The sequence below is a fragment of the Rhamphochromis sp. 'chilingali' genome (genome assembly GCF_963969265.1).
Source record: "Rhamphochromis sp. 'chilingali' genome assembly, chromosome: 18".
Classification (NCBI taxonomy): domain Eukaryota; kingdom Metazoa; phylum Chordata; class Actinopteri; order Cichliformes; family Cichlidae; genus Rhamphochromis; species Rhamphochromis sp. 'chilingali'.
The window spans coordinates 29,367,231-29,383,112 of NC_137945.1; the positions used below are offsets into that span (position 1 = coordinate 29,367,231).

The 15,882-nt window shown below is 37.6% G+C and overlaps 1 protein-coding gene across 3 annotated transcripts in view; it reads right to left on the minus strand.

Annotated features, from left to right (window-relative positions):
* slc12a7b (solute carrier family 12 member 7b) overlaps positions 1–2,838 on the minus strand; it is an 83,218-nt gene extending 80,380 nt beyond the window's left edge. For all 3 annotated transcript variants that reach the window (XM_080865041.1, XM_080865040.1, XM_080865039.1), the window contains exon 1: positions 2,492–2,838. In XM_080865041.1, coding sequence (XP_080721167.1) covers positions 2,492–2,723 — 232 coding nt within the window. In that variant the 5' untranslated portion in view covers positions 2,724–2,838. The remainder of the gene's footprint in view (positions 1–2,491) is intronic.
* Between the last annotated feature and the right edge of the window lie 13,044 nt (positions 2,839–15,882).

Genomic DNA, 15,882 nt, shown 5'->3' on the forward strand with positions numbered 1-15,882 from the left:
CTCAGCAGGTTCTGTGACTGCAGGCGTGAGAAAAAAAACACAAAAAACATGCGCACACTCACAGCCGTGCACAAACATGTCATTAACATGTAGGCTCCTCATTGTGAGTGAAGACAAAGTTCCACCTCTAAATGGCTTATGAAAATAAATTAATATAAAGGTTTTGGAGTGGGCTAGTCAGAGTTCTGACTCAGTTTGATTGAGATTCTTTGGCATGACCTTAAAGAATCAACCTATGACATAGTTGAATTCAAACAATTCTGCAAAGACGAGTGAGCCAAAATTCCTCCACAGTGATGTGAAAGACTCATCGTCAGCTATTACGAATGCTTTTCTGCAGCTCTTGATGCCAAGAGTGGCACAACAAGTTATTAATAAGTTCATGGGTTAATTTCTTTTTTACACAGGAGCACATAGGGACGTTTTTCCCCTCGATAAATGAAATCATCATTTAAAAACTGCATTTTGTATTTACTTGCGTTATCTTTGTCTAATATTAAAATTAGCTTGATGATCTGAAACATTTAAGTGTGACAGTAGGAAGAGGGAAAATACTTCTTATCAGCACTGCATGTCAGGTAAACGTACGTTTTAAGACTCCTGTTGGATCCTGGGAAGGAGATCCCTTTGAGGCTATGTCGGGAAGGACCAAATCAAACACGGTGGTCAACCCTTGGTAATAAGGGAGCAGACAAAAGAAGCCTTAAAGTGAGGTGTACGCCAACTCAGATTCAATTATTAGTTATACCTCCCTAGCAGAGCACTTTATTTTGAGTTGTTTAAGCAAAAGCAGTCTAAGGAGCTTGGAAAGAAAAGCGTCTGGACTTCTTTAGGTTGCTTGAAGACGTTTCACCTCTCATCTGAGAAGCTTCTTTCACCGGATGAGAGGTAAAACGTAAGGAAAAGCAGCTCCTCTAACTTCCTACAGTTTGGAGGAAATTGTAAAATTGTAATTAATAACTGTAATTAATAATTTATAAATTGATTTTATTACAAAAATAGTATAGTGCATTGAAGAAGCACTGGTTTTTGCTGGTATACATTGTCAGTTATAGGTCTTAGAAATAAATCTGGAATCAGCAAAAACTGATACTAATGAAAACTGCTTGTTTAGTTTCAAAATTTATGCATCTTTTTCTACAAGATTAGATTTTCTTTTCAAAACATATGAACGCTACTTTTCACTGCTTTTTGCTGCACAGCAGGTTGCTCTGTGTGTTTGATTTGGCAGTTTTATGTCAGATGGTCCTTCTGACACTACCCTAAAGCGAATTTGTGTCTCCGGTTGGAATCAAGGCAAGCAACTTTTTGCCTGTAAAATCTGTTTTGTTTTATAGGTTATTTTTTTCACACAAGTTGAACCCATCTTTCCACATATCCTACGGTTACTATACAATGAATCACATGAGTACTTGTCAATCACTGCTCTAAATCAACAGAGGCTTTAACAGGACCAGAAACTTGTCACCTGTCCAGCATCTTATACTGGCTCTGAGCCTGTGGGATACTTTTGTTGGACCTAACAAAACTTAAACTTATTTCGTCAATAGTAAAAGTCTCCTCTGTCACCATGATTCATCATGAGTACACACCCAGTAACCACCACTAGCACTGTGAGATTTATCTTATTTTTTCATCCATATTTAATTAATAAGACTAAAATTTACCTTTCCTTCCTGGTGTCTAAACATTGTTTACCCCAAAACACTTTGGTCCTTCAAATGAACAGGTACAAAAAAGAAACCAAACACATCAGACATGACAATAAAGCTATTGCCACATATGAAATAGCCATAAGCAGGATGACCCTTATGGACACAAATAAACTCAGAGTACATTAAGTGCCAGGCAATTCTTCTAGCACCTTCTAAGCACCCACCTGTTGCTATAGATGCACCTTGTTTGCATGAACAAAGCTTGAGAATAAAGCCTGCAGCCAAATTGTGGTTCAGCTCAGAGACACATACTGTGAACCAAGAACATTTGGGAAATCGCTGGCACTATGTGAAATTAAAACTATATTTGGACCATTGTCCATGGACCATTTATTTTCTGCCCTTTATTTTAAAAACAAATGGCGCCAAAACCTTGTATATTATTATTATTATTATTATTATTATTTTATTATTATTTTACTTTACATTTATTAACAAAAACTAAATTCCAGATAAAAGACTGAGAGGAAATTCGCATGGACCTAAACAAATACAGTCTGCTTCATGTGCGCTTCAATTAGGTGAGCAGAGATGTCGTTTTAATCTTCCAAACTGTCTGACGGAACTTTTAATGCCAGTAAAATCTCTATATGAGGCACCAGGATACAAACCAATAACGTTTTGATTGTTGTGGTTAATATGAACAGGTTCCGCAGGTCTGCTTCGGTTTTATTAGATCACTGCCCGGGAGAAACACGACAGCTAATCCTCTAAAAGGTGGATAGGTGAGATAAGAAGTGGGACACGGAGTCTGCGCCTGTCTGTAGCACACCTACCATACTTGTTAGGCTCCCTGTTGTACTCCAGGATAGGCACCGCAGCGCCGGGGTCCAGGGGTTCGAACACGGAGTCTTCAAGTGGCTCTTTTTCCTGCCCCGTGTCGGCGCTGCTGCTGCTGCCGCCGCCGGTGTCGAGTCCCGGGTCAGCGGCAACCGCGTCCAAGTGAGCCCCCTGTACGGGGACCGTCCCTCCACCGCCAACAGGGACTACCACAAATCTGTCCCCCATGTCCTTTTTATTCACCTGTGGAACTTTTCAGTGGAGGACAGCACAACTGTTAGTTTGTGCTCCTCACTCTGCGCGTGTAAGCACACAGTACAGCCAGCACTTCCCGCTCACGCCTTCGACCAGAGGATTGATTACAGTATGGCTGTGCCCGCCCTCTCTGCTCGCTCATTGGTTTAGAATGCCAAGGAGCGCTGTCAATCGTTCCCAGAAGCAAATCAGAGTTGTCGAAATCTGTTAATTGTGAACAGGGTTAGTTACTAATATTTCTATCAAATTAACGATATTCTCCTCAAAAATTCGAAGTTCTGTAGTTATTACATTATGATTTAGTTGCTCAAAGCCCCCAAATAAAATCAAAATGACAATAGTGAATACATTTTCAATCTTCAAAAGTTCTTATATTTAATTTTAAATATATTCTAAAAAGATATTCGTTTTTATTTAAAACTGAAGGACCATTAGGCAGCAAAAAATATAATTTAAAAACGCAGGCGCAAACAGGATCCTTAAAATAGTGCATGTTAGAACCCTGCTGTCACAGTGGGCCACATGTACTGGCATCACACTGGACTCATTACAGGCTTTTTTAGTGAGCTCAAGTGATGGGGTAATTAACACCCACTCTTTACATCCTCCCCATCAATAGCCTTTCACAGAGACTCAATAGATCATTCTAATTTAAAAAGTAAGGATGGGTTAGTCATTTGTCAACACCTTGCCATAATAACTTTGGTATGTTCCAGCTTAGAATAAATGGTTCCTTAATACTGCAGGAGAAAATGAACTCTCATATTTCCCAGCAGTTTTGATACATAATCAGAATGGAAACAACACACCCTTGGACTCAGCTTTGGTATTCTCAATTCCACAGGCTTAAGCATAGCTCACACCTAGCATCCTTAACATTTCTAGTATGTTTGGCTTTTGAGACAAAAACACAAAATCTGCAGCAAATTCTTTAAAAAAATTAAAGATGCCAAGCAAATTGATGACCCCCCCCCCCACACACACACACACACACACACACACACACACAGAATTATAAGTTGATAACGAAGTGAGGCAAGATGACCAAAAAGACATGTATCCTACAATGGATGGGCATGAAAATAGGTGAAGACTAAAAAAAAATCCTAATCGGAATACTTTATTAATCCCAGAGGAAATAATGTGGTCAGTTATTTCAGCACCGTAAGAACAGCAACTAACTAAACTAAATTAAATGATAACATTTATTACAAAGTTACCAAATATAATAAAATAGCTCTAATAAATACAAGTAATAAAATGACTGCAACTGAATACAAAACAAAAGAAAAAACGAAGAAGAGGAAAGAAACAAGATGCAGGAAAACTATAAATGGGCATAAAACAACAAAGAGGGTCACAATAGAAAAGATGCAATAGAATTGATTTTTTTTTTCTGCAAAAGTAGATGCAAGTCAGCTATAAAAACACAAAAACTGAAAGTGTTTAAAAAGAACAACAAAAAAGAACAACAACACACACTCTAACGAAACAAATAATGATCAAAGGGATGCATAAAAATAAAATAAAAATAAAATAAAACAAACTGAAAAAAACTGAAGAAAGAAAAACCAGAGGAGAGGTATAACAAAAATACAAAGGGACACCAAATGGCCAAAAAGAGATGCAAAGTCTGTGATAATGTAAAATGACCCGAGTCCAAACAACCTGACATTGTCATTTTATATCTCTTTCTGTGGGTGTCTTCCTCTTTTGTAGCAGGGTTGAGGGCTTTTTATATGTCTGAGTCTACTGGTCTATTATTATGTCTTCATAGGTATTATTTAAAGCAGTTATTTTGACTTCACTAAGAGTATAACTACAGATCAAGTCAATTTTATTAAAGCAGAAAACTTGAATCTTATTAGTCGCCTGACTAATGTACTAACTTCATTACAAAAGGCTTCTGAACTTGCAAACCTGATTGTTTCCTTTTCTAATGGCCTCTTCAAGCTTCTCATATGCCTCGTAGTCTGTCATATACTTTTTGGTTATCCACAGATTCTCAGGAGAGAATATTCTGGATGAACTCCAGGAGACCACTCAGACAGTAATTGCTTGAAGGGTGTTACGTGGACTAAAATAGACAGCTGGCAGAACAGTTGGATGACTGGGTTGGGGGTGGGGGTGTGTTGAGTTTACAGAAGTACGTCGGGCCACTGTGTGCTTGAAACGAAAGGAAGGAACCACACCAATGATGTGCAATGTATAGTTCATGCTTGTTTGTAAAGACGCTGACTGTATGAATGCATGAAGCCTTGATACAGCACATGCACACACACAGACACACACTGGGTGTGAGACTAAAATACAGGGCTGACAAAGAAACTTGTAATCCTCCATGTCTGTGTTGTTTGAGTCATCCGCAGCTAAACTCATCGGCTCAGTTCAGAATGATTTACAGGCAGAACCAAATGAAATGCAGATTACTTTTTAAAGCTGGGTGATAACAGATGTGGCTTTTAGAGCACAATCACAGCTGCAAGTGTTCATGGTGATACATGTCCCCCGTTGTCTATGGGAAGTCACACATCTGATGTTTGCTCTGTCATCAATGTGCAAAAAACACGGCACAACAAACACACTTAAATTATGCAGGAAATGAAAAACTTTGTCTGTTTTGATCAATTAACTAAAAAAGAATGTAAATTAATGGATAATAATGTTAATATATAGTATAGTTAATATATAGCACAGTAACTATATACAATATAGTTAAAAAGAATAATGATAATAATGTGGAAATCAACTTTGAAGATTATTTTAATGAGTCATACACAAGCTGATAGTTTTATTTGTAAAACTGTTCGTCAAAGTCTTTCTTGGGGAAAACAAGATAAAATCTTTTTTTGTGCCTGAGCAAAGATATTTTACTCATAGAGTACATTTCTTTCTTTTTTTTAAGTATTTAATTTTGGTTTGACATTTGAATTTGTCTCTAGATAACTGAGTGAAAAGAGCAGGTCTGAGCTGCTGAGTGTAATACACATGAATAGTCTCATTAGAAATATGGATCAGCAGTCCACAAACATGTTGTCATAGAGATTATCCTCAGGGAAGGAGCTGAGCAAACTGGCTGCTGAGGTGAAGCTGCTGTTGTCAGGGTGCCTCATACATTCAGCCCTCTTGACCTGGGTTTCAGGTCATGACACAGAAGTGTATTTCTGCTCGCCGTCACTGCCATGTAATCCCAAACTAGAAAAAAATTAACAAAGCATACAAAAAATACTCAAAAATGTCAAATTCGTCTCCTTTTTGTGTCTTTCATAACTCTAAGTCAGTATTTGGAACCAATGCTATTTAGATTTAATGTGTCAAACTCTTAACTTTCAGTGTAAGTAAATAATATTTCAGCTATTTGCTGTAGTTTTCTCAGTGCCCAGTTTTATACCGAGTCCTCTTTCATTCATCACAGTGACAATTACAGTCATAGGTAGTATGGCTCGGTAGTTCTCTAAAGAAACCTCTAGCAATGATGGAGCCAATGTGGGTCAGTGCCATAGCATGAAAAGAAGTTTTATTCTGAAATGGGTCGACCATCACAACAGACAGGGGTGGGTGGGTTATATAGATGTGGCATCATCGGCTGTGTAGGCTGAACAGATCTCACCAGGGGACGTGATGTAAGAGTGCAGAGAGATGCTGTGAGGAGCAGAGGCCCAGCTGCCACGCCTAGGCACGTTTCAAAGAGTGTTTCGTCATCCAGGAATGAAACAGCCCCTCCTGAAATTACAGTTTCAATCAGCAGTGTTTTTTTGTTGTGATAAGATACCAGTAAATTGATTTTTTAAATTTTACGTTTACTGTGCTAAAGTGTAGACACTGACACAGAAAAAAATCACAAAATGAATACAAAAATAGCAATCCAAAAATGGCCTAAAAGATGTGCTTAAAGTTTAAAAGAATAAAGTTTAGTGTCAAATTGCTTTGTTTTTTTAAAATTCAAAATTAACTTTATTATACTTTATTTACCACTCCCTTCACACATGCATTAAATCTGGCTCTTAATGAAGCTTTCAGTTGGCTCTGTGAAGTGTCTGTTTCTGTTTGTCCTCTCACTCAGATCCTATTCCCTCCACTTCTCTTTCTGTTCAGGTTTGTGCTGATTTGTCAGAGTATTTTTGCTCCAAAAAATACTCTGACAAATTTCTCCCCAAAAAACTTCTCTTCTTAGGAACCAACCCCACAGGAACTGATGCGGAATATGTCCAGCGAGCCAAATGGCTCAGATCTTCATCCCTGGTTACCTTGTACAGACTTGTTGTTGTTGTACAACACTGTTTCACCTGCAAAAATACTCTAGAAAGAGGGATATAGCTTGCTAATGGATGATTTTTTGAAGGCGTCTTTGAGGAATTATCAGTTTCTGAATGTGAATAAGATCAGAGAGATAATAACTGAATCCAGAAGGAGGAGAACAGCTTCTGTCAGTGTATCCTGAGACACGAATGTTGATGTGGTGAAGAAATCACCATATTAACACTGGGGTGGCTGTGGCTCAGGTGGTAGAGCAGATCAGCTACAGGATTGGAAGGTTGGTGATTCGATCCTTGGCTTCCCCAGTCTACATGCCAAATATCCCTGGGCACGATACTAACCTCAAGTTGCTCTCTGATGTGTTCATCGGAGTGTGAATCTGTGTGAATGTTTATTAGTTTGCACTTGAGTTTAGAAGTGCTTATGTGAATTGGTGAATGAGGCATGTTGTATAGAGCGCTTTGAGTACTCCGGGAGAGTAGAAAAACACTATATGAGTATCAGTCCATTTACCATAACATAAAACTTTCCTTTCTTCTAAAGCATATAGTTAGGACTGGACCAGGTGACCCTGAATTCTCCCTTAGTTGTGCTGCAATAGACGTAGGCTGCCGGGGGATTCCCATGATGCATTGAGTTTTTCCTTTCCAGTCACCTTTCTCACTCACTATGTGTTAATAGACCTCTCTGCATTGAATCATACTTGCTATTAATCTCTGTCTCTCTTCCACAGCATGTCTTTATCCTGTCTTCTTTCTCAACCTATTGCAGCAGATGGCCGCCCCGCCCCTTTCTGTTAAAAGGGAGTTTTTCTTTCCCACTGTCACCAAAGTGCTTGTTCATAGGGGGTCATATGATTGTTGGGTTTTTCTCTATATCTATTATTGTAGGATCTACTGTATAATATGTACAATATAAGCTTTGAGGAGACTGTTGTTGTGATTTGGCGCTATACAAATAAAATTGAATTGAAAGTGAATTGAAGAGTGCAAGTACTTGGGCATCACTATCAACAAGAGGTTGAACTAGAAGACCACCACTGAGGCTGAATATACAAAAAGGGATGAACGAGTGCTGTTTCCTAAAAAAAACTGGGATACTGGCATGTAAAGCAAAATGATGGAGGTTTTCTATAGCTCAGTTGTTAAAATAAATTAAATTCAATAACTTGCATGCTCAAAAAAATGCTTTGTGTCACTCCCATTTCTTCATGTTGAAGCGCTACTTGGAACCTTGTTTTCAACTGGTCTTAAACTTTTGATCGTGACTGCATCTCCTGCGCTGGCACTCCCAGATAGCCAGCCTCCAGCAGGACAGTGGGTACCACAGTCCCAACTTTTAGGGTATGGCTCAAGGAAGGCAACAGGGCTCCCAAGACAATGATTTTAAAGAGAGATAGGAAACATTAACAGTGCTTGTTTTTGTGTGTGTGCATATGGCACACTGTTTGTAATGAGATCCCATGGGCTGCATGTAAAGGGACACATGTGTGCATGTATGTGTGCCTGCATCTGAGTGAGACAGAGAGAGCATCAGTACAGATCACATCTATACTTAATACCACAGTGTGCATGTGAATGTGAAGCACAGCTGGCAGCCAGACAGATGTCAGATCCTCCGTATGTATCAGGACAGCACTAAGACGAAACCTGGCTTCATCAGTGATCAGTGGTTAAGTTGAGACCTTCGGGACTTTTAAATACATTCTTTAACTTTGTGATTGAAAGTGCTGGAAAATATTCTTATTGGGAATGTTTCAAAACCAGCCTCTGTTGGAATTGTGTTGCCTTAGTTTCACAGTTTGGTGTCAAGGTTTTTCACACAAAACCTTGACACCAAGTGTTTATTGAACCTTCTGACAAATAAAAGTAAATTTTGTGGCAATTTATTGCTTTACACAAGCTAAAGATTGACTGTGGTAATTGCTGTCTTGTGTTGTTTTTTTGTCTACTCACTCACCAGTGCATTTGTTAAGCTCCCCAGTATATGTCACTGATTTTCACCACTGGCTTCAGATTTAGCATGCCATATTTCATGCAAATCACATGAAAGCTGGAGTGAACGCCTGTGATCATCTGTGGTATCATATCTCCCTCTTGTGGACTTATCTGTGCCTGCAGCACAGCACAGAGCATAATATTCACCAGGGGCAGATTGAGGGAAATTTTCTTAGGGTGGTATGAGGGCAGCATGGCAATCAAATGGGGTGGCAAAATCAAAGCCCATTTTTTTACACATATGCAGGTGTTACATTCTGTAATATGCATTATGTACCAGCCCTTGGCATCAAGAATGACAGAAGAGTTTCGAACAGATGCTGCCTTTTATTTCCTCACCTGCTCATTCTCTGGACATTGTTGAGCACCGTGAAAACTATAAAACAGGAAAAACTGATAACCGTACAGTCTCTTTGAACAGTAACAATAGGCAATAAAAACTAATGAGCTAAAATTAAATCAGATAAACTAAAAAAAAAATAAAATTTTGAGATTTAATTTGAATGTATTTATTTAAAAGGGACAGTGCAGTTTAACATAGTCCAAATACAAAACATGAAACTGATGTAGCGCACATAAGTTTATAGCTATTGCTAATTTTCAACAATTGTCCCTTGTTGGGCTTGCAATCAAAATAGATAAATTTTACAATAAAACATACATTTTCATAAAACCCAAAATACATCATAAATACAATTACAATTAATAGAAAATAAATTTAAATTAAATTAAAAATCATCAGTTAAAATGACTACATCTCTGATTTCCCTTTAACCAAACATTAACCTTCAATGTAAAGGATCTGATGTCTGTAATCAATTTGATTTCGGTTGGAAGTGTGTTCCACAGATGGCAAGCCTTTATGGAAAAAGCTGACTGACCAAATGTAGATCTGCGATATGATATCTTGCAGTTGCCGTTCACCATGCTCCTAGTAATAGGAGCATGGTGAACGGTGAACCAGCTTATCTCTGGATGTATCTATTAAGACAATCTGGGGCCATCCTATTTGTACATTCAAAGTCAAATTTAAGAAATCACAAATGATTAAAACTCTTAAAACTAAGTAGATTATATTTCTTTAAAATTTGACAGTGAATACATGCATTTGAATGGGAAACTCGCCTGAAACAAAGTATAGGTTTTCATTATGTGAATAATTTTAAAATCTTAGCTCAAACGGCTGCAAAACCTGTTCTGTTTGCCCAGCACGGGGATATTGAGTTCTATAAGATAAAGCCATAAACATGTTTGTCTGAGTCTTCCATCAAAAGTTACAGCGATTTATATGAAGTTGTTCAAAAACGCTTTATTTTGCCAAGACAGTGCGTTTCTCACTGTTACATGCATTTGAATGGGAAACTCGCCTGAAACAAAGTATAGGTTTTCATTATGTGAATAATTTTAAAATCTTAGCTCAAACGGCTGCAAAACCTGTTCTGTTTGCCCAGCACGGGGATATTGAGTTCTATAAGATAAAGCCATAAACATGTTTGTCTGAGTCGTCTATCAAAAGTTACAGCGATTTATATGAAGTTGTTCAAAAACGCTTTATTTCGCCAAGACAATGCGTTTCTCACTGTTACATGCATTTGAATGGGAAACTCGCCTGAAACAAAGTATAGGTTTTCATTATGTGAATAATTTTAAAATCTTAGCTCAAACGGCTGCAAAACCTGTTTGCCCAGCACGGGGACATTGAGTTCTATAAGATAAAGTCATGAATACGTATATCTGAATCTTCCATCAAAAGTTACAGCGATTTATATGAAGTTGTTCAAAAACGCTTTATTTCGCCAAGACAATGCGTTTCTCACTGTTACATGCATTTGAATGGGAAACTCGCCTGAAACAAAGTATAGGTTTTCATTATGTGAATAATTTTAAAATCTTAGCTCAAACGGCTGCAAAACCTGTTCTGTTTGCCCAGCACGGGGATATTGAGTTCTATAAGATAAAGCCATAAACATGTTTGTCTGAGTCTTCTATCAAAAGTTACAGCGATTTATATGAAGTTGTTCAAAAACGCTTTATTTCGCCAAGACAATGCGTTTCTCACTGTTACATGCATTTGAATGGGAAACCCGCCTGAGACAAAGTATAGGTTTTCATTATGTGAATAATTTTAAAATCTTAGCTCAAACGGCTGCAAAACCTGTTCTGTTTGCCCAGCACGGGGATATTGAGTTCTATAAGATAAAGCCATAAACATGTTTGTCTGAGTCTTCTATCAAAAGTTACAGCGATTTATATGAAGTTGTTCAAAAACGCTTTATTTCGCCAAGACAATGCGTTTCTCACTGTTACATGCATTTGAATGGGAAACTCGCCTGAGACAAAGTATAGGTTTTCATTATGTGAATAATTTTAAAATCTTAGCTCAAACGGCTGCAAAACCTGTTCTGTTTGCCCAGCACGGGGACATTGAGTTCTATAAGATAAAGCCATAAACATGTTTGTCTGAGTCTTCTATCAAAAGTTACAGCGATTTATATGACGTTGTACGAAAACGCTTTCTTTCGCCAAGACAGTGTGTTTCTCACTGTTACATGCATTTGAATGGGAAACTCGCCTGAGACAAAGTATAGGTTTTCATTATGTGAATAATTTTAAAATCTTAGCTCAAACGGCTGCAAAACCTGTTTGCCCAGCACGGGGATATTGAGTTCTATAAGATAAAGCCATAAACATGTTTGTCTGAGTCTTCCATCAAAAGTTACAGCGATTTATATGACGTTGTTCAAAAACGCTTTATTTCGCCAAGACAATGCGTTTCTCACTGTTACATGCATTTGAATGGGAAACTCGCCTGAGACAAAGTATAGGTTTTCATTATGTGAATAATTTTAAAATCTTAGCTCAAACGGCTGCAAAACCTGTTCTGTTTGCCCAGCACGGGGACATTGAGTTCTATAAGATAAAGCCATAAACATGTTTGTCTGAGTCTTCTATCAAAAGTTACAGTGATTTATATGAAGTTGTTCAAAAACGCTTTATTTCGCCAAGACAATGCGTTTCTCACTGTTACATGCATTTGAATGGGAAACTCGCCTGAGACAAAGTATAGGTTTTCATTATGTGAATAATTTTAAAATCTTAGCTCAAACGGCTGCAAAACCTGTTTGCCCAGCACGGGGATATTGATAAGATAAGATAAAGCCATAAACATGTTTGTCTGAGTCTTCTATCAAAAGTTACAGCGATTTATATGAAGTAGTTCAAAAACGCTTTATTTCGCCAAGACAATGCGTTTCTCACTGTTACATGCATTTGAATGGGAAACTCGCCTGAAACAAAGTATAGGTTTTCATTATGTGAATAATTTTAAAATCTTAGCTCAAACGGCTGCAAAACCTGTTCTGTTTGCCCAGCACGGGGATATTGAGTTCTATAAGATAAAGCCATAAACATGTTTGTCTGAGTCTTCTATCAAAAGTTACAGCGATTTATATGAAGTTGTTCAAAAACGCTTTATTTCGCCAAGACAATGCGTTTCTCACTGTTACATGCATTTGAATGGGAAACTCGCCTGAAACAAAGTATAGGTTTTCATTATGTGAATAATTTTAAAATCTTAGCTCAAACGGCTGCAAAACCTGTTCTGTTTGCCCAGCACGGGGACATTGAGTTCTATAAGATAAAGCCATAAACATGTTTGTCTGAGTCTTCTATCAAAAGTTACAGCGATTTATATGAAGTTGTTCAAAAACGCTTTATTTCGCCAAGACAATGCGTTTCTCACTGTTACATGCATTTGAATGGGAAACCCGCCTGAGACAAAGTATAGGTTTTCATTATGTGAATAATTTTAAAATCTTAGCTCAAACGGCTGCAAAACCTGTTCTGTTTGCCCAGCACGGGGATATTGAGTTCTATAAGATAAAGCCATAAACATGTTTGTCTGAGTCTTCTATCAAAAGTTACAGCGATTTATATGAAGTTGTTCAAAAACGCTTTATTTCGCCAAGACAATGCGTTTCTCACTGTTACATGCATTTGAATGGGAAACTCGCCTGAGACAAAGTATAGGTTTTCATTATGTGAATAATTTTAAAATCTTAGCTCAAACGGCTGCAAAACCTGTTCTGTTTGCCCAGCACGGGGACATTGAGTTCTATAAGATAAAGCCATAAACATGTTTGTCTGAGTCTTCTATCAAAAGTTACAGCGATTTATATGACGTTGTACGAAAACGCTTTCTTTCGCCAAGACAGTGTGTTTCTCACTGTTACATGCATTTGAATGGGAAACTCGCCTGAGACAAAGTATAGGTTTTCATTATGTGAATAATTTTAAAATCTTAGCTCAAACGGCTGCAAAACCTGTTTGCCCAGCACGGGGATATTGAGTTCTATAAGATAAAGCCATAAACATGTTTGTCTGAGTCTTCCATCAAAAGTTACAGCGATTTATATGAAGTTGTTCAAAAACGCTTTATTTCGCCAAGACAATGCGTTTCTCACTGTTACATGCATTTGAATGGGAAACTCGCCTGAGACAAAGTATAGGTTTTCATTATGTGAATAATTTTAAAATCTTAGCTCAAACGGCTGCAAAACCTGTTCTGTTTGCCCAGCACGGGATATTGAGTTCTATAAGATAAAGCCATAAACATGTTTGTCTGAGTCTTCTATCAAAAGTTACAGCGATTTATATGAAGTTGTTCAAAAACGCTTTATTTCGCCAAGACAGTGCGTTTCTCACTGTTACATGCATTTGAATGGGAAACTCGCCTGAGACAAAGTATAGGTTTTCATTATGTGAATAATTTTAAAATCTTAGCTCAAACGGCTGCAAAACCTGTTTGCCCAGCACGGGGATATTGATAAGATAAGATAAAGCCATAAACATGTTTGTCTGAGTCTTCTATCAAAAGTTACAGCGATTTATATGAAGTAGTTCAAAAACGCTTTATTTCGCCAAGACAATGCGTTTCTCACTGTTACATGCATTTGAATGGGAAACTCGCCTGAAACAAAGTATAGGTTTTCATTATGTGAATAATTTTAAAATCTTAGCTCAAACGGCTGCAAAACCTGTTCTGTTTGCCCAGCACGGGGATATTGAGTTCTATAAGATAAAGCCATAAACATGTTTGTCTGAGTCTTCTATCAAAAGTTACAGCGATTTATATGAAGTTGTTCAAAAACGCTTTATTTCGCCAAGACAATGCGTTTCTCACTGTTACATGCATTTGAATGGGAAACTCGCCTGAAACAAAGTATAGGTTTTCATTATGTGAATAATTTTAAAATCTTAGCTCAAACGGCTGCAAAACCTGTTCTGTTTGCCCAGCACGGGGACATTGAGTTCTATAAGATAAAGCCATAAACATGTTTGTCTGAGTCTTCTATCAAAAGTTACAGTGATTTATATGAAGTTGTTCAAAAACGCTTTATTTCGCCAAGACAATGCGTTTCTCACTGTTACATGCATTTGAATGGGAAACTCGCCTGAGACAAAGTATAGGTTTTCATTATGTGAATAATTTTAAAATCTTAGCTCAAACGGCTGCAAAACCTGTTTGCCCAGCACGGGGATATTGATAAGATAAGATAAAGCCATAAACATGTTTGTCTGAGTCTTCTATCAAAAGTTACAGCGATTTATATGAAGTAGTTCAAAAACGCTTTATTTCGCCAAGACAATGCGTTTCTCACTGTTACATGCATTTGAATGGGAAACTCGCCTGAAACAAAGTATAGGTTTTCATTATGTGAATAATTTTAAAATCTTAGCTCAAACGGCTGCAAAACCTGTTCTGTTTGCCCAGCACGGGGATATTGAGTTCTATAAGATAAAGCCATAAACATGTTTGTCTGAGTCTTCTATCAAAAGTTACAGCGATTTATATGAAGTTGTTCAAAAACGCTTTATTTCGCCAAGACAATGCGTTTCTCACTGTTACATGCATTTGAATGGGAAACTCGCCTGAAACAAAGTATAGGTTTTCATTATGTGAATAATTTTAAAATCTTAGCTCAAACGGCTGCAAAACCTGTTCTGTTTGCCCAGCACGGGGACATTGAGTTCTATAAGATAAAGCCATAAACATGTTTGTCTGAGTCTTCTATCAAAAGTTACAGCGATTTATATGAAGTTGTTCAAAAACGCTTTATTTCGCCAAGACAATGCGTTTCTCACTGTTACATGCATTTGAATGGGAAACCCGCCTGAGACAAAGTATAGGTTTTCATTATGTGAATAATTTTAAAATCTTAGCTCAAACGGCTGCAAAACCTGTTCTGTTTGCCCAGCACGGGGATATTGAGTTCTATAAGATAAAGCCATAAACATGTTTGTCTGAGTCTTCTATCAAAAGTTACAGCGATTTATATGAAGTTGTTCAAAAACGCTTTATTTCGCCAAGACAATGCGTTTCTCACTGTTACATGCATTTGAATGGGAAACTCGCCTGAGACAAAGTATAGGTTTTCATTATGTGAATAATTTTAAAATCTTAGCTCAAACGGCTGCAAAACCTGTTCTGTTTGCCCAGCACGGGGACATTGAGTTCTATAAGATAAAGCCATAAACATGTTTGTCTGAGTCTTCTATCAAAAGTTACAGCGATTTATATGACGTTGTACGAAAACGCTTTCTTTCGCCAAGACAGTGTGTTTCTCACTGTTACATGCATTTGAATGGGAAACTCGCCTGAGACAAAGTATAGGTTTTCATTATGTGAATAATTTTAAAATCTTAGCTCAAACGGCTGCAAAACCTGTTTGCCCAGCACGGGGATATTGAGTTCTATAAGATAAAGCCATAAACATGTTTGTCTGAGTCTTCCATCAAAAGTTACAGCGATTTATATGAAGTTGTTCAAAAACGCTTTATTTCGCCAAGACAATGCGTTTCTCACTGTTACATGCATT